This window comes from Scyliorhinus torazame, chromosome 7 (assembly GCF_047496885.1).
Source record: "Scyliorhinus torazame isolate Kashiwa2021f chromosome 7, sScyTor2.1, whole genome shotgun sequence".
NCBI classification, from domain to species: Eukaryota; Metazoa; Chordata; class Chondrichthyes; order Carcharhiniformes; family Scyliorhinidae; genus Scyliorhinus; species Scyliorhinus torazame.
The window spans coordinates 2,563,816-2,586,755 of NC_092713.1; the positions used below are offsets into that span (position 1 = coordinate 2,563,816).

Here is a 22,940-nt window from a genome sequence, read left to right on the forward strand (position 1 = left end):
AAACTCCCAAACTGCTGTAACATTCATCCCAAATGACACAATACTGTACATCTTGGTTACTATTGGATGTAAGAATGGGAATGACTGAATTAACCATGTGTTTGTGGAATTCTCTGATCTCATTCTTTCCCTCTGCAATCTCCTCCAATGGAACGTTTCTCTCCCTGAACTTCCTGTTCCCTCCATCGTCTTCCTCATCCTATTCTCTCCTCCGCCTTTCACCTGAAGCCTTCTCTCCAACCACAAGCACGGCATGATCGCACAATGGTTAGCACTGCTGCTTCACTCCAGGGTCCCAGATTTGATTCCCGGCTTGGGTCACTGTCTGTGCGGAGTCTGCACGTTCTCCCCGTGTCTGCGTGGGTTTCCTCCGGGTGCTCCGGTTTCCTCCCACAGTCCAAAGACGTGCAGGTTAGATGAATTGGACATTCTGAATTCTCCCTCCGTGTACCCGAACAGGCGCCGGAATGTGGCGACTAGGGGATTTTCACAGTAACTGCATTGCAGTGTTAATGTAAGCCTACTTGTGACACTAATAAAGATTATTATTATTATTATTGTTAAAAGATGTTATTGAGGGCCTGTTAATGTCACACTTTCCCCATTGTAAACTGGTCTCAGTTTATTGGCTGTGCTGATATCTAGTCCATTGGGAGTGAGATGTAAACACCAGGTTAACTCACACACCAAGCGAGAGAGCAAAATCAAATCAATAACTTACCACAGGACCTGATCTTCCCGTCAGACCCATTGGACCAGTTGGACCTCGCATCGCGATCTAAACAGAACAAAAAGAAATTGTAATGAGAGAACGAGTCTGAGGGACGAAGTGATGGATCGACAACGGGATCGCTGGGAGAACTTTGTTATTCAGACTGGGTGCATGGGCATCACTAACTAGGCCAGCATTTATTGCCCGTCCCTAATTACCCTTGAGAAGGTGGTGGTGAGCTGCCTTCTTGAACTGCTGCAGTCCGTGTGGTGTAGGTACACCCACTGTGCTGTTAGGGAGGGAGTTCCAGGATGTTGCCCCAGCGACAGTGAAGGAACGGTGATATATTTCCAAGTCAGGGTGGTGAGTGACTTGGAGGGGAACCTCCAGGTGGTGGGGTTCCCAGGTATCTGCTGCTCTTGCCTTTCTAGGTAGTGGCAATCAAGTAGTTTGGATTAGAGTCTCGGATAGTTGAATGAACTGGAGGGAAACAGAGATAGAGAGACAGATAGAGAGAGTCAGAGAGAGTGGGAGAGATAGGGAGAGAGATAGAGAGAGTCAGAGAGAGAGAGAGAAAGAAAGGAGAGAGATAGATAGGGAGAGAGATAGAGAGTCAGAGAGAGAGAGAGAAAGACAGAGAGAGAGAGAGAAAGGAGAGAGAGAGATAGGGAGAGAGATAGAGAGAGTCAGAGAGAGAGAGAGAAAGAAAGGAGAGAGAGATATAGGGAGAGAGATAGAAAGTCAGTGAGAGAGAGAGAAAGAAAGGAGAGAGAGATATAGGGAGAAAGATAGAAAGTCAGTGAGAGAGAGAGAGAAAGGAGAAAGAGAAGGAGGAAGGTAAAGAGTGTGTTACTGAAGGAGTTCGGGACAGTAGCATAGTGGAGAGAGTGTGAATGTCTGCGAGGGTTATTAAAGGCTCCACAACTGGACTCAGAGAGACCTAATTCTTTCAAAGATCAAACGAATAACACACACGGGCTGGCGTTAGAGCTGAGGCACTACGTTTTGTCTTGTCAAGTTGACACGTGAAGATGGCGTGTTTCTGTAAGGATCACGGGTGAGCATCACGCCTCAGGCCAGGGGACCCTTCCTTCAAGAGGTCCATAGCCCCCAACCAGGGCAGACAGACAAAAATGAATATGTTGGCACACAGGTGGCCTGGCAGAGGTAAAGTCATTGACGAGCGAGTACAACAGTGCCAAATTTGCCACCTTCTGCCATCCTTCACCCTGGGAGTGGCCAGGTCGACCATACATGTTGATGATGCCAGTTCATGAGCAAGAGGAGTTTGGTGGCTGTCCTATCCAATCGGTGATCGGTTCAAGAGATGGGGATCACTTGGCGGCCACACCAATTGGTTGTCATTTACAGGTTTCCTGAATCAATCTTTCTGGACAATGGCACCTGCTTCACCGGCGATGACTTCCAGGTTTTTGTGTGAGCCATTGGCATGCAACACAATCGGATCCCTGCCACCCAGCGACAAACAGCCTGGCAGAGAATGTCATGAACAAGCAATGTGAACACCCCTTCACTCAGCCACGGAGATCACACCAACTGAGAGCTGCTTCCGGGCTGAGAACCCGATTCGATCTGGTCTTTCCAAATCTGGCGGGGAGGGTGGGGGCACAGCCTCCTATGGAGTCAGCAGTCAGAGCAGAGGGGTGGGAGCCCCGGTTTTGGCCTGTGGTTTCAGGGCCGGAGTTTTATGTGGTCCATGTTGATGAGAAAATCGGCATTAAACACGTTGACCATCTGAGGAGGTGAAGGGCGATGACCTCCAATGTGGAGTTGACGAGTCCAGCGGGCATGGTGCATATTCCTCTAACTCTGTCCAGCCAAAGGGAGCCAGGGCTTCCCGTCCCTGTTCAACCTGCTGCGTCTGTCGAGGCTGATGAGGCCCGGTCGCCTGTTGTTGAAGTGGATCCGCCTGAGGTGACAGCGAGTGTGGACCATTCAATCTCCCGATAGAGTGACGAGTCGGAGGCTGGGCTACGGAAGTGCGGAAGGACCTGAAGGTCTCCGGACTGATTGGCTTTTTGATGGGCTCTCTTTCCTGGGGTGTCCCTGTTAAGGATTGTAACTAATGTCAATTTAGAGTACTCAATTCCTTTTCCAGTAGGCGGAGTATAAATATGTGTGCTCTCCGTACAGCAGACATTTCGTCAGCCTCGATTACATTCTACTCTCGTCTCGTCGTAACTGATAGTACATCAAGGCTATTTGAAGTGATGCAGTCAGATTCGATGGTCGATTGTTCAACTCGAGTCTGAGCCATTTGGGCTTGAGGCAGTGGAGATGGGGGTTGTAGGCAGAGTAATGGTCAGTCTGTAGGGAGTGATGTTTTTCTTGGGGATGAGGATATTGAAGAGGGAGTAATACTAAAAGAATTCCTTACCCTGGCTTGTTGCAAGATAGCCTGAGCCTGAGCTTGCTGCGCTGAAACAATTGGACCCTTTTCACCACTCGAACCATACTGGAACTGTAAACAGCAAAAACAACACCTTAGGAAAAATACCACACTTTATCAGGTAAAACGTCTGAAACAAGATACCACTGTTAATGATTTAAAACATTTTAAACATTGTTTTAAAAAACACACTGGGCGGGATTCTCTGGTCCCGAGGCTAAGTGTTGACGCCGTTGTAAAAGGTGTCCCGTTTTCCGACGGTGTCAACAGGCCCCAGGAACAGCGATTCCGAGCCCTTCAGGCCAGCCTGGCACTGGAGCGACCCACGTCACTCCAGCTGCCGATACCGGCCTCAAATGTGCGGCGCGGGTCTGCGCACTGCCATCAACGCGATTGCGCCCATGCGTGGTGACGTCCTTCTCCGCGCCGGCCCCGACGCAACATGGCGTAGGGCTACTGGGGCGGCGCGGAGCAAGAGGCCCCCAGCCCGAGAGGCCGGCCCACCGATCAGTAGGCCCCGATCGCGGGCCAGGCCACAGCGGAGGCCCCCCGGGATCGGACCCCCCCCCCCCAGGGATCGGACCCCCCCCCCCCAGGGATCGGACCCCCCCCAGGGATCGGACCCCCCCCCCCAGGGATCGGACCCCCCCCCCAGGGATCGGAACCCCCCCCCAGGGATCGGACCCCCCCCCAGGGATCGGACCCCCCCCCCAGGGATCGGACCCCCCCCAGGGATCGGACCCCCCCCCAGGATCGGACCACCCCCCAGGGATCGGACCCCCCCCCAGGGATCGGACCGCCCCCCCAGGATCGGACCCCCCCCCCCAGGATCGGACCACCCCCCACCAGGCCGCCCCAGAAAGGATGCACGCCAAGGTGCCGCTGGGTAAGACCACACGTGGACGGCGCCGGTGGGACTCCAATTCTTTTTCCGGCCACTCGGCCCATCCCGGGCGGAGAATGGCGCCAATTCTCCACTCACCGGAGAATCGCTGGACCGCATCAGGGCGTCGTCGCGCGAATCGCGCCCGGCCCGGCATGGCCTGAGAGAATCCCGCCCCTTGTTTATCATTTAATCGCTGCCAGAAACACAAGTGGGCCGAAGGGCCTGGTCCCATGCTGCAAACAGGGTGTGGACTTGCTGCGGAGATTTGCAGAGCTGAGATATCAGTCCCTTATTCAGCAGCATTTATTCCCCAGTCTCCACTTCGTCCCACATTTCTCATGGGGCACATTAATTACCCGTTTTAAACTAATGAACTGAGACAATTAAACAGGCGACAGAGAAACACCAGTCACAGGATAGAGAGGAATCCTCTCCTTTCTGGTCCAGGAACAGAGGGCGAAACCTTAAAATTCCAGCAACGCTATTTGGAAGTGAAATCTGGAAACATTTCTTCGAAACAAAGACATTGGGAATCTGGAACCCTGCCTCCGCGGAAACTGTGGATTCTGGTGGTCAATTGCTACTTTCAGGACTGAGAGTAAAATATTTTGGGGGGTAAGGACATTGGGGGATATTGAGCACAGGTGGACTGACATAGTGAAATGTTAGGAATGGGCTTAGAGACATTCCAATTAGATGTCTCATTGATGTTAAGTATCCAATAATTGACACTGACATGTAAAGGGGTTGCAGGTGGCACTTGTTGGGTGTGGTGTGGTGATAGAGCGTTACCCTGGGTCCCCAGAGCGTTACCCTGGGTCCCAGAGCGTTACCCTCGGTCCCCAGAGTGTTACCCTGGGTCCCCAGAGTGTTACCTTGGGTCCCCAGAACATTACCCTCGGTCCCCAGAGCGTTACCCTGGGTCCCAGAGCATTACCCTGGGTCCCAGAGCATTACCCTGGGTCCCAGAGCGTTACCCTGGGTCCCCAGAGCGTTACCCTGGGTCTCAGAGCGTTACCCCGGGTCCCAGAGCGTTACCCTGGGTCCCAGAGCGTTACCCGGGGTCCCAGAGCGTTACCCTGGGTCTCAGAGCGTTACCCTGGGTCTCAGAGCGTTACCCTGGGTCCCAGAGCGTTACCCTGGGTCCCAGAGCGTTACCCCGGGTCCCAGAGCGTTACCCTGGGTCCCAGAGCGTTACCCTGGGTCTCTGGGTTACTAGACCAGCGACAATACCACTGCGCCAATACCTCCCCTACACCAACACCTTCCTTTGTGACACTAAGAAACTTTATTATTATTATTATTAAAGATGTCACTCTCAGATGCAACATTGCAATATGCCAATCTTGCTTGATCTGTCTACATTTGAGAATTCGGGATTTCACTCTGTGGATCATTTTTCAGCGAAGCCAGATCTAGGATAACGGGGAGAAGATGTATTGTGTTCGATATTCCACTTTCCACGCATATCCTGAAGTGGCTTACCAATGAATTGCGGACCGTGATCCATGATGATCTCAAGCGAACTGAATAAACTGTTGTGAATGTGCAACAGTTGTGCTTGACGTCTTGTATAATTGTTGAATAATGGGGTGCTTTGTAAAGTAGTCGTGTATGACGATGAAATCAGTGCCATGGACATGAAAGAGGTCGGATGTGATTTTGAATCAAGGATGGGCAGGAACGCCATGTGGAATCAATGGTTCTTTGAGCTGTCTTGGCAAATGTTCTTGGCAAAGAATCATAGAATTTTACAGCCAGAAGGAGCCCATTCGGCCCATCGTGTCTGCACCGGCTCCCAAAAGAGCTAACCAGGTAGTCCCATCCCCCAGCCCTCTCTCCGTAAACCTCTAAATTCATCACTTTCAAACATACATCCAGCTCTCTTCTGAAACCTCCTGTGGAATCCGCCTCCACCACTCCCCAGGCAGCACATTCCAAACCCCAACTCTCTGAGTAAAGAGGTTTCTCCTCATCTCACTCCCAGCTCTCTTGCTGACCATCTTGAAATTGTGACCTCTAGTCAGTGACTTACCAACTAGTGGAAACAGAATATCCTGCTTTACCCTGTCGCAATTATTCAGAATTTTGAATGCCTCAATAAGGTCGTCTCTTAATCTCTCTGCCCCAAGGAGAACAAGCCCAATTTCTCCCATCTTTCCTTGTATCACAAATTCCTCATTGCTGGTATCATTCTAGTAAATCTCCTCTGCACTCTCTCCAGGGCTTTAACATCCTTCCTTAAATCAGGTCCCCAGAACTGAACACAATACTCCAAATGTGGTCTGACCAATGATTTGTGGAGGTGCAGCATCACGTCCTTGCTTTTATACTCTCTGCATCCATTTATAAACCCAAAGATGCTATAAGCCTTCTTTTTTTTTATAGAAATATTTTAATTCAAATTTTTACATAGTTTCAACAAACCCTTACAGAAAAAGAAAAACAAAGAACACATAAATAAACATCTTACAACTACCTCACAAATTCCCCCAATATATAAACCCCCCATTAAGCAATAATAAACACAGTAGAAAACACAAAGTACACCCCCCCCCCCCCACCCCCGGCTGCTGACCACCTCCTAACGCCCCGCTAGAAAGTCTAGGAACGGTCGCCACCGCCTGAAGAACCCCTGCACAGACCCTCTCAAGGCAAACTTTACCCTCTCCAGTTTAATGAACCCTGCCATGTCGCTGATCCAGGCTTCCACGCTCGGGGGCCTCGCATCCTTCCACTGTAGCAGAATCCTCCGCCGGGCTACCAGGGACGCAAAGGCCAGAATACCGGCCTCTTTCGCCTCCTGCCCTCCCGGCTCGTCCGATACCCCAAATAGTGCTAACCCCCAGCTCGGCTTAATCTGAGTGTTCACCACCTTAGACACCGTCCTCGCAATACCCCGCCAGAACCCATCCAGCGCCGGGCACGCCCAGAACATGTGGGTGTGATTTGCTGGGCTCCCCCAGCACCTCCCACACCTGTCTTCCACCCCAAAGAACCTGCTCAGCCTCGCCCCTGTCATATGCGCTCTGTGAAGAACCTTAAATTGTATCAGGCTAAGCCTGGCGCAAGAGGAGGAAGAATTAACCCTACCCAGGGCGTCCTCCCACGTACCTTCGTCTATCTCCTCCCCCAGCTCCTCCTCCCATTTACCCTTTAGCTCCTCCACCGAGGTCTCCTCCTCCTCCTGCATCTCCTGGTAGATCGCCGAGACCCTGCCCCCTCCAACCCACACCCCCGAGAGCACCCTATCCTGGATCCTGAGTGCTGGTAGCAGCGGGAACTCCTCACCTGTCGTCTTACAAACGCCCTTACCTGCATGTACCTGAAGGCATTTCCGGGGGGAAGCCCAAATTTTTCCTCCAGCGCCCCAAGGCTCGCAAACGTCCCATCTAAAAACAGGTCCCCCATCCTTCTAATTCCTGCCCTGTGCCAGCTCAGGGACCCTCCATCCATTCTCCCCGGGACGAACCGATGGTTCTCCCAGATCGGGGACCAAACCGAAGCCTCTACCTCACCCCTGTGGCGTCTCCACTGCCCCAAATTTTCAAAGTCGCCGCCACCACCGGACTCGTGGTGTACCTAGTCGGCGGGAGGGGCAGCGGTGCTGTCACCAGCGCTCCCAGACTCGTGCCCACACAGGACGCCATCTCCAGCCTCTTCCACGCCGCCCCCTCCCCCTCCATTGCCCACTTGCGTATCATCGCCACATTGGCAGCCCAGTAATACCCACACAGATTAGGTAACGCTAACCATCCTCTGTCCCTACTCCACTCCAGAAACACCCTTCTCACCCTCGGGGTCTTTTTCACCCACGCGAATCCCATGATGCTCCTACTGACCCGCTTAAAAAAGGCCTTTGGGATCAGGATGGGGAGGCACTGGAATATAAAACGGAACCTTGGGAGCACCGTCATCTTCACCGACTGCACCCTACCCGCCAAGGAGAGTGGCAGCATATCCCACCTTTTAAACTCCTCCTCCATCTGCTCCATCAGTCGCGTCAAGTTGAGCTTGTGTAGGGTCCCCAGCTCCTGGCCTCCTGGATCCCCAGATACCGAAAACTCCTTTCCGCCCTCTTCAGTGGAAGCTCGTCTATCCCCCTTCCCTGGTCCCCTGGGTGTACCACAAAGAGCTCACTCTTCCCCACGTTGAGCTTAACCCGGAAAAGTCCCCAAACTCCCTGAGGATCCTCTTCACCTCCGGCATCCCCCCCACTGGGCCCGCCACATACAGTAACAGGTCATCGGCATACAACGAAACCCAGTGTTCCTTCCCCCCCCCCCGGACCAGCCCCCTCCAGTTCCTGGACTCCCTTAGAGCCATAGCCAAAGGCTCAATTGCCAATGCAAATAGCAAGGGGGATAGGGGGCACCCCTGCCTCGTCCCCCGGTACAGCCGAAAGTATTCCGACCTCCTCCGATTCGTGGCCACACTCGCCACCGGGGCTTCGTAAAGTAGCCTAACCCAACTAATGAACCGCTCCCCGAACCCAAACCTCCTCAACACTTCCCAGAGGTACCCCCACTCCACCCTATCGAAGGCCTTCTCCGCGTCCATCGCCGCCACTATCTCTGCTTCCCCCTCCACTGCAGGCATCATGATTACGTTAAGGAGCCTCCGCACATTGGTATTCAGCTGCCTTCCCTAAACAAAACCCGTCTGGTCCTCATGGATTACCCCCGGGACACAGTCCTCAGTTCTGGTAGCCAACACCTTCGCTAATAGCTTTGCGTCCACGTTGAGGAGAGAGATTGGCCTATACGACCCACACTGTAATGGGTCCTTGTCCCGCTTCAAGATCAGCGAGATCAGCGCCCTGGACATTGTCGGGGGTAGGGCCCCCCCCCTCCCTCACCTCATTGAAAGTCCTCACTAATAGAGGGCCCAGCAGGTCCATGTACTTCCGGTAAAATTCCACCGGGAACCCATCTGGCCCCGGTGCCTTCCCCGCCTGCATACTCCCCAGCCCCTTAGTCAGCTCCTCCAGCCCTACCGGTGCCCCAGGCCCAGCCACCTGCTCCTCCTCCACCCTCGGGAACCTCCGCCGATCCAGAAAACGATGCATCCCCCCCTCCTCCGTCGGGGGCTCAGACCTATACAGCCCCTCATAAAAGTCTCTAAATACCCCATTTTTTCCCACCGCACTCTGCGCCATGTTCCCCCCTTTATCCCTAACTCCCCCAATCTGCCTCGCTGCCTCCTGCTTCCGAAGCTGATGTGCCAACATCCGGCTAGCCTTCTCCCCGTACTCATACACCGCCCCTTGCGCTTTCCTCCACTGCACCTCCGCCTTCTTGGTGGTCAACAGGTCGAACTCGGCCTGGAGGCTTTGTCGCTCCTGAGTAGTCCCTCCTCGGGGACCTCTGCATCCCTCCTATCCACACTTAAAATCTCCCCCACCAACCTCTCCCTTTCTCTCCTCTCCTTCCCTCCTTGTGGGCCCTAGTGGAGATTATCTCTCCCCTAATCACCGCCTTCAGCGCCTCCCAGACCACCCTCACCTGCACCTCCCCATTATCGTTAGCCTCTAGATAGTTTTCAATGCACCCCCGCATCCGCCCGCTCACCTCCTCATCCGCCAACAAGCCCACATAAGAACATAAGAACATAAGAACTAGGAGCAGGAGTAGGCCATCTGGCCCCTCGAGCCTGCTCCACCATTCAATGAGATCATGGCTGATCTTTTGTGGACTCAGCTCCACTTTCCGGCCCGAACACCATAACCCTTAATCCCTTTATTCTTCAAAAAACTATCTATCTTTATCTGAAAAACATTTAATGAAGGAGCCTCGACTGCTTCACTGGGCAAGGAATTCCATAGATTCACAACCCTTTGGGTGAAGAAGTTCCTCCTAAACTCAGTCCTAAATCTACTTCCCGTTATTTTGAGGCTATGCCCCCTCGTTCTGCTTTCACCCGCCAGTGGAAACAACCTGCCCGCATCTATTCTATCTATTCCCTTCATAATCTTATATGTTTCTATAAGATCCCCCCTCATCCTTCTAAATTCCAACGAGTACAGTCCCAGTCTACTCAACCTCTCCTCGTAATCCAACCCCTTCAGCTCTGGGATTAACCTGGTGAATCTCCTCTGCACACCCTCCAGCGCCAGTACGTCCTTTCTCAAGTAAGGAGACCAAAACTGAACACAATACTCCAGGTGTGGCCTCACTAACACCTTATACAGTTGCAGCAGAACCTCCCTTGTCTTAAACTCCATCCCTCTAGCAATGAAGGACAAAATTCCATTTGCCTTCTTAATCACCTGTTGCACCTGTAAACCAACTCTTTGCGACTCATGCACTAGCACACCCAGGTCTCTCTGCACAGCAGCATGGTTTAATATTTTATCATTTAAATAATAATCCCTTTTGCTGTTATTCCTACCAAAATGGATAACCCCACATTTGTCAACATTGTATTCCATCTGCCAGACCCTAGCCCATTCACTTAGCCTATCCAAATCCCTCTGCAGACTTCCAGTATCCTCTGCACTTTTTGCTTTACCACTTATCTTTTTTTTTTTTTAACAATACAGCGCAGTACAGGCCCTTCGGCCCACGATGTTGCACCGAAACAAAAGCCATCCAACCTACACTATGCCATTATCATCCATATGTTTATCCAATAAACTTTTAAATGCCCTCAATGTTGGCGAGTTCACTACTGTCGCAGGTAGGGCATTCCACGGCCTCACTACTCTTTGCGTAAAGAACCTACCTCTGACCTCTGTCCTATATCTATTACCCCTCAGTTTAAAGTTATGTCCCCTCGTGCCAGCCATATCCATCCGCGGGAGAAGGCTCTAACTGTCCACCCTATCCAACCCCCTGATCATTTTGTATGCCTCTATTAAGTCTCCTCTTAACCTTCTTCTCTCCAACGAAAACAACCTCAAGTCCATCAGCCTTTCCTCATAAGATTTTCCCTCCATACCAGGCAACATCCTGGTAAATCTCCTCTGCACCCGCTCCAAAGCCTCCACGTCCTTCCTATAATGCGGTGACCAGAACTGTACGCAATACTCCAAATGCGGCCGTACCAGAGTTCTGTACAGCTGCAACATGACCTCCCGACTCCGGAACTCAATCCCTCTACCAATAAAGGCCAACACTCCATAGGCCTTCTTCACAACCCTATCAACCTGGGTGGCAACTTTCAGGGATCTATGTACATGGACACCTAGATCCCTCTGCTCATCCACACTTCCAAGAACTTTACCATTAGCCAAATATTCCGCATTCCTGTTATTCCTTCCAAAGTGAATCACCTCACACTTCTCTACATTAAACTCCATTTGCCACCTCTCGGCCCAGCTCTGCAGCTTATCTATATCCCTCTGTAATCTGCTACATCCTTCCACACTATCGACAACACCACCGACTTTAGTATCGTCTGCAAATTTACTCACCCACCCTTCTGCGCCTTCCTCTAGGTCATTGATAAAAATGACAAACAGCAACGGCCCCAGAACAGATCCTTGTGGTACTCCACTTGTGACTGTACTCCATTCTGAACATTTCCCATCAACCACCACCCTCTGTCTTCTTTCAGCTAGCCAATTTCTGATCCACATCTCTAAATCACCCTCAATCCCCAGTCTCCGTATTTTTTGCAATAGCCTACCGTGGGGAACCTTATCAAACGCTTTGCTGAAATCCATATACACCACATCAACTGCTCTACCCTCGTCTACCTGTTCAGTCACCTTCTCAAAGAACTCAATAAGGTTTGTGAGGCATGACCTACCCTTCACAAAGCCATGCTGACTATCCCTGATCATATTATTCCTATCTAGATGATTATAAATCTTGTCTCTTATAATCCCCTCCAAGACTTTACCCACTACAGACGTGAGGCTCACCGGCCTATAATTGCCGGGGTTGTCTCTGCTCCCCTTTTTGAACAAAGGGACCACATTTGCTGTCCTCCAGTCCTCTGGCACTATTCCTGTAGCCAATGATGACATAAAAATCAAAGCCAAAGGTCCAGCAATCTCTTCCCTGGCCTCCCATAGAATCCTAGGATAAATCCCATCAGGTCCCGGGGACTTATCTATTTTCAGCCTGTCCAGAATTGCCAACACCTCTTCCCGACGTACCTCAATGCCATCTATTCTATTAGCCTGGGGCTCAGCATTCTCCTCCACAACATTATCTTTTTCCTGAGTGAATACTGACGAAAAATATTCATTTAGTATCTCGCCTATCTCTTCAGACACCACACACAATTTCCCATCCCTGTCCTTGACTGGTCCTACTCTTTCCCTAGTCATTCGCTTATTCCTGACATACCTATAGAAAGCTTTTGGGTTTTCCTTGATCCTTCCTGCCAAATACTTCTCATGTCCCCTCCTTGCTCGTCTTAGCTCTCTCTTTAGATCCTTCCTCGCTACCTTGTAACTATCCATCGCCCCAACCTAAACTTCACACTTCATCTCCACATAGGCCTCCTTCTTCCTCTTAACAAGAGATTCCACTTCCTTGGTAAACTACGGTTCCCTCGCTCGACGCCTTCCTCCCTGTCTGACCGGTACATACTTATCAAGAACACGCAGTAGCTGATCCTTGAACAAGCCCCACTTATCCAGTGTGCCCAACACTTGCAGCCTACTTCTCCACCTTATCCCCCCCAAGTCACGTCTAATGGCATCATAATTGCCCTTCCCCCAGCTATAACTCTTGCCCTGCGGTGTATACTTATCCCTTTCCATCATTAACGTAAACGTCACCGAATTGTGGGCACTGTCCCCAAAGTGCTCTCCTTTCTCCAAATCCAACACCTGGCCTGGTTCATTACCCAAAACCAAATCCAACGTGGCCTCGCCTCTTGTTGGCTTGTCAACATATTGTTTCAGGAAACCCTCCTGCACACACTGTACAAAAAACGACCCATCTATTGTACTCGAACTATATCTTTTCCAGTCAATATTTGGAAAGTTAAAATCTCCCATAATAACTACCCTGTTACTTTCGCTCATATCCAGAATCATCTTCGCCATCCTTTCCTCTACATCCCTAGAGCTATTAGGAGGCCTATAAAAAACTCCCAACAGGGTGACCTCTCCATTCCTGTTTCTAACTTCAGCCCATACTACCTCGGCAGAAGAGTCCCCATCTAGCATCCTGTCCGCCACCGTAATACTGCTCTTGACTAGCAGCGCCACACCTCCCCCTCTTTTGCCTCCTTCTCTGAGCTTACTAAAACACCTAAACCCCGGAACCTGCAACATCCATTCCTGTCCCTGCTCTATCCATGTCTCCGAAATGGCCACAACATCGAAGTCCCAGGTACCAACCCACGCTGCCAGTTCCCCTACCTTGTTTCGTATACTCCTGGCATTGAAGTAGACACACTTCAAACCACCTACCTGAACACTGGCCCCCTCCTGCGACGTCAAATCTGTGCTCCTGACCTCTATACTCTCATTCTCCCTTACCCTAAAACTACAATCCAGGTTCCCATGCCCCTGCTGCATTAGTTTAAACCCCCCCAAAGAGCACTGACAAATCTCCCCCCCAGGATATTTGTGCCCCTCAGGTTCAGATGTAGACCATCCTGTCTGTAGAGGTCCCACCTTCCCCAGAAAGAGCCCCAGTTATCCAAAAATCTGAATCCCTCCCGCCTGCACCATCCCTGTAGCCACGTGTTTAAATGCTCTCTCTCCTTATTCCTCATCTCACTATCACGTGGCACGGGCAACAACCCAGAGATAACAACTCTGTTTGTTCTAGTTCTGAGCTTCCATCCTAGCTCCCTGAAAGCCTGCCTGACATCCTTGTCCCCTTTCCTACCTATGTCGTTGGTGCCAATGTGGACCACGACTTGGGGCTGCTCCCCCTCCCCCCTGAGGACCCGGAAAACACGATCCGAGACATCACGTACCCTTGCACCTGGGAGGCAACATACCAAACGTGAGTCTCTCACGCTCCCACAAAATCTCCTATCTGTGCCCCTGACTATAGAGTCCCCAATTACTAATGCTCTGCTCCTCTCCCCCCTTCCCTTCTGAGCAACAGGGACAGACTCCGTGCCAGAGGCCCGTACCCCATGGCTTACCCCTGGTAAGTCGTCCCCCCACAAGTATCCAAAGCGGTATACTTGTTTCTCAGGGGTACGACCGCAGGGGATCCCTGCACTGACTGTTTTTTCCCAGTCCCTCTTACAGTTACCCACCTATCTCCAATCTTTGGTGTAACTAATTCCCTGAAGCTGCTATCTATGACCCCTTCTGCCTCCCGAATGATCCGAAGTTCTTCCAACTCCAGCTCCAGTTCCCTAACTCGGTCTTGGAGGAGCTGGAGATGGCAGCACTTCCTGCAGGTAAAATCAGCAGGGACACTAACTGCATCCCTCACCTCAAACATCCTGCAGGAGGAACATTGCACTCCCTTCCCTGCCATTCCTCTAACCTTCTACCAAGATCTGGCTAAAAAATAATAACAATATAATAAAATATGGTACTTACCTCAGACCAATGGGTTTCCTCTCCACCAGAATTTATTGGGGAGGGTCTTCCCAGACGTCCGCGGGTCGACTTCCTGTTCCCGCCTAAAAAACTAATTTAAAATAAAAAAAAAGAAAAATTCTCAGCTTCTGCTGAAATTGACTAACCAGCCAGCTGTTCTCACGCCGCCGAAATCGACTGGCCTGCCCCTGCAAAGACAAGTGCTTTTAAAGGTTGACTTACCTCCCAGCAACCTCCTTCCGCAATGCTCCCGCTGAAACTGACTCACCAGCTGTTCTCCCGCCGCCGAAATCGAGCGGGAGCATCCGAAATCTTCGTGTCGTCTGCAAACTTGGACACATTGCCCTTGGTCCCCAACTCCAAATCATCTATGTAAATTGTGAACAGTTGTGGGCCCAACACTGATCCCTGAGGGACACCACTAGCTACTGATTGCCAACCAGAGAAACACCCATTAATCCCCACTCTTTGCTTTCTATTAATTAACCAACCCTCTATCCATGCAACTACTTTCCCCGTAATGCCATGCATCTTTATCTTATGCAACAACCTTTTGTGTGGCACCTTGTCAAAGGCTTTCTGGAAATCCAGATATACCACATCCTTTGGCTCCCCATTATATACCGCACTGTTAATGTCCTCAAAGAATTCCACTAAATTAGTTAGGCACGACCTGCCCTTTATGAACCCATGCTGCATCTGCCCAATGGGACAATTTCCATCCAGATGCCTCATTATTTCTTCCTTGATGATAGATTCCAGCATCTTCCCCACGACCGAAGTTAAGCTCACTGGCCTATAATTACCCGCTTTCTGCCTACCTCCTTTTTTAAACAGTGGTATCACGTTTGCTAATTTCCAATCCGCCGGGACCACCCCAGAGTCTAGTGAATTTTGGTAAATTATCACTAGTGCATTTGCAATTTCCCTAGCCATCTCTTTTAGCACTCTGGGATGCATTCCATCAGGTCCAGAAGACTTGTCTACCTTTAGCCCCATTAGCTTGCCCATCACTACCTCCTTGGTGATATCAATCCTCTCAAGGTCCTCACCTGTCATAGCCTAATTTCCATCAGTCACTGGCATGTTATTTGTGTCTTCCACTGTGAAGACCGACCCAAAAAACCTGTTCAGTTCCTCAGCCATTTCCTCATCTCCCATTATTAAATCTCCCTTCTCATCCTCTAACGGACCAATATTTACCTTAGCCACTCTTTTTTGTTTTATGTATTTGTAGAAACTTTTACTATCTGTTTTTATATTCTGAGCAAGTTTACTCTCATAATCTATCTTACTCTTCTTTATAGCTATTTTAGTAGCTTTCTGTTGCCCCCTAAAGATTTCCCAGTCCTCTAGTCTCCCACTGATCTTTGCCACTTTGTATGTTTTTTCCTTCAATTTGATACTCTCCCTTATTTCCTTAGATATCCACGGTCGATTTTCCCTCCTTCTACCGTCCTTCCTTTTTGTTGGTATAAACCTTTGCTGGGCACTGTGAAAAATCACTTGGAAGGTTCGCCACTGTTCCTCAACTGTTTCACCATAAAGTCTTTGCTCCCAGTCTACCTTAGCTAGCTCTTCTCTCATCCAATTGTATACATCCAGGCGCCACAGCGGGCGCTGGTCCCTCTCCTCCCCTAGCTCCAGCTCCACCCAGTGCGGGGCATGGTCTGAGATGGCTATGGCCGAATACTCCGTGTCCTCCACCCTCGGAATTAGTGCCCTGCTCATAACGAAGAAGTCTATCCAGGAGTAGGCTTTATGGCCGTGGGGAAAGAAAGAAAATTCCCTGGCACCCGGCCTGACAAACCCCCATGGGTCCACTCCTCCCATCTGGTCCATAAACCCCCTCAACACCTTGGGCACCGCCGGCCTCTTACCCGTCCTGGACCTGGAGCGGCCCAATGCTGGATCCAGTACCATGTTGAAGTCCCCCCCCCCCCCCCCCATTATCAAGCTCCCTGCCTCCAGGTCCGGAACCCTGCCCAACATTCGCCGCATAAATCCGGCATCATCCCAATTCGGGGCCTATACATTCACCAAGACCACCCTCACCCCCTGCAGCTGACCACTCACCATCACATACCGACCTCCATTATCTGCCACGATGTTCAGCGCCTCAAACGACACCCGCTTCCCCACCAAAATCGCCACCCCTCGATTCTTTGTGTCCAACCCCGAGTGGAAAACCTGTCCTACCCACCCCTTTCTCGGCCTAACCTGATCTGCCACCTTCAAATACGTCTCCTGGAGCATGACCACATCTGCCTTCAGTCCCTTCAGCTGCGCGAACACACGGGGCCTCTTGACCGGCCCGTTCAGGCCTCTCACATTCCAAGTTATCAGCCGGGTCAGGGGGCTTCCCGCCCCCCCAGCTAGGTCCCCCCCTAGCTGTGTTGCTCCCCCCATTGCACTCCCGTAAGTCAGCTGACTCCTGCTGATCCCGGCCACTCCTGCCACTCCATCGACCCCCCAGTGTGGTAGTTCCCCCCCCCCTCCCCTCCTGCCCATCAGCGGGCGCTCCTCTCCAACACCGCCCTTCCCCCCATGGCCCCGCCACCTTCCTTCCCGAGCGCAGGAAAAAGCCCGCGCTTCCCATCAGACCTGCCCCGCCCTCTCTGGCGCAGCTCCCTTTTGCGGCCTAATCCCAGCTCCCCCACCTCGAGCCTCCCATCTCCCCTCCCCCCAACGGGGCCCCGTCCTTCCAACCACCGACGCCCACAATCTCACAAAACCCCCCCCTTCGAACCATTTCACCATACCCCACCCAGCACCCAAGGAAACAATACAGAACAGAACATCCCCCAAAGCACAGTAACCACAGTAGCCCCCCGCGACCTCCCCTCACAACCGACCCTCAGTCCGTGTCCAACTTTTCAGCCTGAATTAAGGTCCACGCCTCCTCTGGCGTCTCAAAGTAATGGTGCCGGTCTTTAAACGTGACCCACAGTCGTGCCGGCTGCAGCCTCCCGAATTTCACCCCCTTCCGATGCAGAACCGCCTTAGCCCGATTGTACCCGGCCCTCTTCTTGGCCACCTCCGCGCTCCAGTCCTGGTATATCCGGACCACTGCATTCTCCCACCTGCTGCTCCGCTCCTTTTTTGCCCATCTCAGGACACACTCCTTGTCCACCAAGCGGTGGAACCGAACCAATACCGCCTGTGGCGGCTCGTTAGACTTGGGCCTCCTCGCCAGGACTCGGTGGGCCCCATCCAGCTCCAGGGGCCTCGGGAAGGCCCCCGCGCCCATCAACGTGTTCAGCATCGTGACCACATATGTTCCAGCATCCGACCCCTCCACTCCCTCCGGGAGACCCAGAATCCGCAAATTCTTCCTCCTCGACCGATTCTCCATGTCCTCGAACTTCTCTTGCCGTTTCTTATGCAGCGCCTCCACCTTCACCGCCAGGCCCAATATCTCGTCCTCATTCTCCGAGGCCTTCTGCCTCACCTCCCGGATCGCCGCCCCTTGGGCCTTCTGGGTCTCGACTAGCTTGTCGATCGAAGCCTTCATCGGCTCCAGCAGCTCTGCTTTCAATTCCGTGAAGCAGCGCTTGAGAAACTCCTGCTGCTCTTGCGCCCACTGCGCCCACGCTGCCTGGTCTCCACCCGCCGCCATCTTGGCTTTCCTCCCTCGCACTTTTCGTTGCACCAAAATTACTTTTTCACCGCTCCATTCCTGGTCCAATCCGTACAGTGCCGGGGAAATCGTACTGTCACCTTCCCACACTGGGAACCGTCGAACAAATGCCGCTGGGGCCCCTAAAAAGAGCCCAAAAGTCAGTTTCTGGCGGGAGCTGCCGAACGTGCGGCTTAGCTCAGCATAGCCACAACCGGAAGTACTATAAGCCTTCTTAACAACTGTTTCAACTTTCCTGGCCACCTTCAGAGAATTCTGCACTTGAACCCCGAGGCCCCTCTGCTCCTGGACTCCCCTCAAGGTTGTACCATTGAGCCTCGATTGTCTCCCCGTGTTTCATCTCCCAAAATGCATATCTCACATTTCACTGCGTTGAAGTTCATCTGCCAGGTGTCTGCCCATTTGGCCAACTTGTCAATGTTTTTTCTTTATTTGTTCATGGGACGTGGGTGGCGCGGCTGGGCCAGCATTTATTGACCATCCCTTAAGGGACAGTTAAGAATCAACCACATTGCTGTGGGTCTGGAGTCATATGTAGGCCAGACCGGGTAAGGACGGCAGATTTCCTTCCCGAAAGGACATTAGTGAACCAGATGGGTTTTTAAAACGATCGACAATGGTTTCGTGGTCATCATTGGACTTTTAATTCCAGATTTTTATTGAATTCAAATTTCACCATCTGCCGTAGTAGGATTCGAACCTGGATCCCAGAGCGTTACCCTGGGTCCCAGAGCGTTACCCTGGGTCCCAGAGCGTTACCCTGGGTCCCAGAGCATTACCCTGGGTCTCTGGTTTCAGCATCATCCTCACAATTCACTATTCTCCCTAGCGCAGTATCATCTGGAAATTTAGAGATTTTGCCCCCAACACCCACTTCTAAATCATTTCTATAAATCAGAAAAAGCAAGGGTCCAACACTGAGCCCTGGGGGACACCACTTTCAACTCGTCTCCAGTCTGAGAAATAGCCATCTCTATACCGACCCTCTGTTTAATATCTCTCAGCCAACTTCTAATCCATGCTGCCAAGGACCCATCAATCCCCAACAATTGTAATTTGCTAACCAACCCGTCGTGTGGCACTGTATCAAATACTTTCTGAAAGACCAAATATACAACATCTACGGCACTACCCTCATCCACTGCCTGTGTCACCTCATCAAAGATCTCAATTAAATTTTTCAGATACGACCTGCCCTTGACAAAGCCATGTTGATGTCTCGTGTCAACTTATTTTTCTCTAAGTGTATATTTACCTCATCACGTTTTCATCAGTTTTCCCACTACTAATGCCAGGCTGACAGGCCTGCAGTTTCCTGGTTATGTAGAAACATAGAGACCAGGACAGACGGAGGCTATTCGGCCCTTTGAGCCTGCTCCCCCATTCATTATGATCATGGCTGATCTTCAAGTTCAATACCCTGATTCTACCTTCCCCCCATCTTATCCCTTGATTCATAGATTCATAGAACCCAGACAGTACAGGAGGAGGCCATTGGCCCATTGAGTCTGCACCGACCCTTTGAAAGAGCACATTAACTATGCCCAATCCCCTGACATTTCCAGCGACCCCACCCTAAGGGGCAATTTAGCATGGCCAATCCACCTAACCTGCACATCTTTGGGCTGTGGGAGGAAACCGGAGCACCCGGAGGAAACCCACGCAGACACGGGGAGAACGTGCAAACTCCACACAGCCACCCGAGACCGGAATTGAACCCGGGTCCCTGGTGCTGTGAGGCAGAAGTGCTAACCACTGTGCCACCGTGCTGCCCGGGTCCCTGGTGCTGTGAGGTAGCAGTGCTAACCACTGTGCCACCATGCCGAATTCTCTTCACAGTTCGCCCTCCCATCCAACACTCTATCATCTGCAAATTTGCAGATTATACATTCAAGTCCCTCGACCAAATCATTAATATATAATGTGAACAGTTGGGGTCCTAGCACAGATCCCTGCGGTACCCCACTAGTCACTGCCTGCCAATCAGAAAAAGACCCATTTATTCCAACTTTTTGCTTCCTGTCTGCTAACCAGCTTTCTCCCCATCTCAAGACACTACCTGTAATCCCATGGACTTTAACTTTACACATTAATCTGCTATGTGAGGTCTTGTCAAAAGCCTTCACAAAGTCGAAATAAACCACATCCACCTGATCTTCCTGGCCAACTCTACTAGTTGCATCTTCAAGGAATTCCAGTAAATTTGTCAAATATGATTTTCCTTCTGTAAATCCATGCTGACTCTGTCTGATTACCCCACTGCTTTCCAAACACTGTGCTTCCCCACTACCGACGTTAGGCTCACTGGTCTATAGTTCCCTGTTTTCTCTCTGCCTCCCTTTTTGAATAGTGGGGTTACATTCGCTACCCTCCAATCTGCAGGAACCATTCCAGAGTCCACAAATTTTGGAAAATGACCACCAATGGATCTACTATTTCCAGGGCCACTTCCTTAGGTATTCTGGGATGAAGATTATCCGGTCCTGATATTTGTCCTCTTTCAATCCCATTAATTTCCATGAAACCATTTCTTTACGAATACTAATTTCCTTCAGCTCCACAATGAAACTTATGTTTCTCAGAACTTCCGATACATTATTCATGTCTTAATAATAATAACCGTTTATTGTCACAAGTCGGCTTCAATGAAGTTACTGTGTAAAGCCCCTAGTCGTCACATTCCGGCGCCTGTTCGGGGAGACCGGTATGGGAATTGAACCGTGCTGCTGGCCTTGTTCTGTATTACAAGCCAGTTGTTTAGCCCACTGTGCTAAACCAGCCCCTTCCTTTGTGGAGACAGAAGCAAAGTACGAATTTAGTTCCTCAGTCATTTTTTTGTTTCCTGTTATGAATCCCCCGGCTCTGACTGTGAGGGGCCGACATTAGTTTTTGTCAATCTTTTTCTCTTTACATATTTGCTGATGGCACCAAGATTGGTGGAGTAGTGGATAGTGAGGAGGGCTGTTGTAGGCTGCAAAGAGACATTGATAGGATGCAGAGCTGGGCCGGAAAATGGCAGATGGAGTTTAACCCTGATAAGTGCGAGGTGATTCATTTTGGTAGAAAAAATTTGAATGCGGATTACAGGGTTAACGGCAGGGTTCTGAGGAATGTGGAGGGACAGAGAGATCTTGGGGTTCATGTCCACAGATCTCTGAAGGTTGCCACTCAAGTGGATAGAGCCGTGAAGAAGGCTTACAGTGTGTTAGCGTTTATTAACAGGGGGCTTGAGTTTAAGAGCCGCGGGGTTATGCTGCAACTGGACAGGACCCTGGTGTGACCATATTTGGAGTATTGTGTGCAGTTCTGGTCACCTCATTATAGGAAGGATGTGGAAGCACTGGAAAGGGTGCAGAGGAGATTTACCAGGATGCTGCCTGGTTTGCAGGATAGGTCTTATGAGGAAAGGTTGAGGGAGCGAGGGCTTTTCTCTTTCGAGCGGAGGAGGATGAGAGGTGACTTAATAGAGGTTTATAAGATAATGAGGGGATAGATAAAGTGGACGTTCAGAGACTATTTCCTCGGGTGGATGTAGCTGTTACAAGGGGGCATAACTATAAGATTCAGGGTGGGAGATATAGGAGGGATGTCCGAGGTAGGTTCTTCACTCAGAGAGTGGTTAGGGTGTGGAATGGACTGCCTGCTGTGATAGTGGAGTCGGACACTTTAGGAACTTTCAAGCGGTTATTGGATCGGCACATGGAGCACACCAGAATGACAGGGAGTGGGATAGCTTGATCTTGGGTTTGGATAAAGCTCGGCACAACATCGAGGGCCGAAGGGCCTGTTCTGTGCTGTACTGTTCTATGTTCTATACCTATAGAAACTTTTAGTCAGTTTTTATGTTCCCCGCTAGCTTACTTTCAAATTGTATTTTCCCTTCTTAATCAATCCCTTGGTCTGCCTTTGCTGAATTTTAAACTGTTCCCAATCCTCAGGTCTATTGCTTTTTCTTGCTAATTTGTATGCTGCCTCTTTGAATCTAATACAATCTCTAATTTCCCCTGTAAGCCATGGTTTGGCCACAGTTCCCTTTCTACTCTTGCGCCAAATAGGAATAAACAACTTTTGGAGTTCACCTATTCGTTCCTTGAAAGTGGGTGGCACGGTGGTTAGCACAGCTGCCTCACAGCTCCAGGGTCCCAGGTTCAATTCCGGCCTCGGGTGACTGGCTGTGTGGAGTTTGCACTTCATCCCAATGTCTGTGGATGCTCTGGTTTCCTCCCACAGTCCAAAGATGTGCTGGATAGGTGGATTGGTCATGATAAATTGCCCTTAGTGTCCAAAAAGGTTAGGTTGGGTTACGGGGATAGAGTTGTGGCATGGGCTTAAGTGAGGTGCTCTTTCTAAGGGCCGGTGTAGGCTCAATGGGTCGAATGGCCTCCTTCTGCACTGTAAGGATTCTATGAATGCCTACCATTGCCTGTCCACTGTCCCCTGCGGTCGTTCCCCTGAGAAACAAGTATACCGCTTTGGATACTTGTGGGGGGGGGACTTACCAGGGGTAAGCCATGGGGTACGGGCCTCTGGCACGGAGTCTGTCCCTGTTGCTCAGAAGGGAAGGGGGGAGAGGAGCAGAGCATTAGTAATTGGGGACTCGATAGTCAGGGGCACAGATAGGAGATTTTGTGGGAGCGTGAGAGACTCACGTTTGGTATGTTGCCTCCCAGGTGCCAGGGTACGTGATGTCTCGGATCGTGTTTTCCGGGTCCTTAAGGGGGAGGGGGAGCAGCCCCAAGTCGTGGTCCACATTGGCACTAACGACATAGGTAGGAAAGGGGACAAGGATGTCAGGCAGGCTTTCAGGGAGCTCGGATGGAA

General features: G+C 51.0%; 1 protein-coding gene across 1 annotated transcript in view; it reads right to left on the reverse strand.

The window, feature by feature from the left end:
- col11a1a (collagen, type XI, alpha 1a) overlaps positions 1–22,940 on the reverse strand; it is a 1,142,395-nt gene that overhangs the window by 787,347 nt on the left and 332,108 nt on the right. The window contains 2 exon segments of the mRNA XM_072510277.1: positions 722–778; positions 3,111–3,194. Coding sequence (XP_072366378.1) covers positions 722–778; positions 3,111–3,194 — 141 coding nt within the window.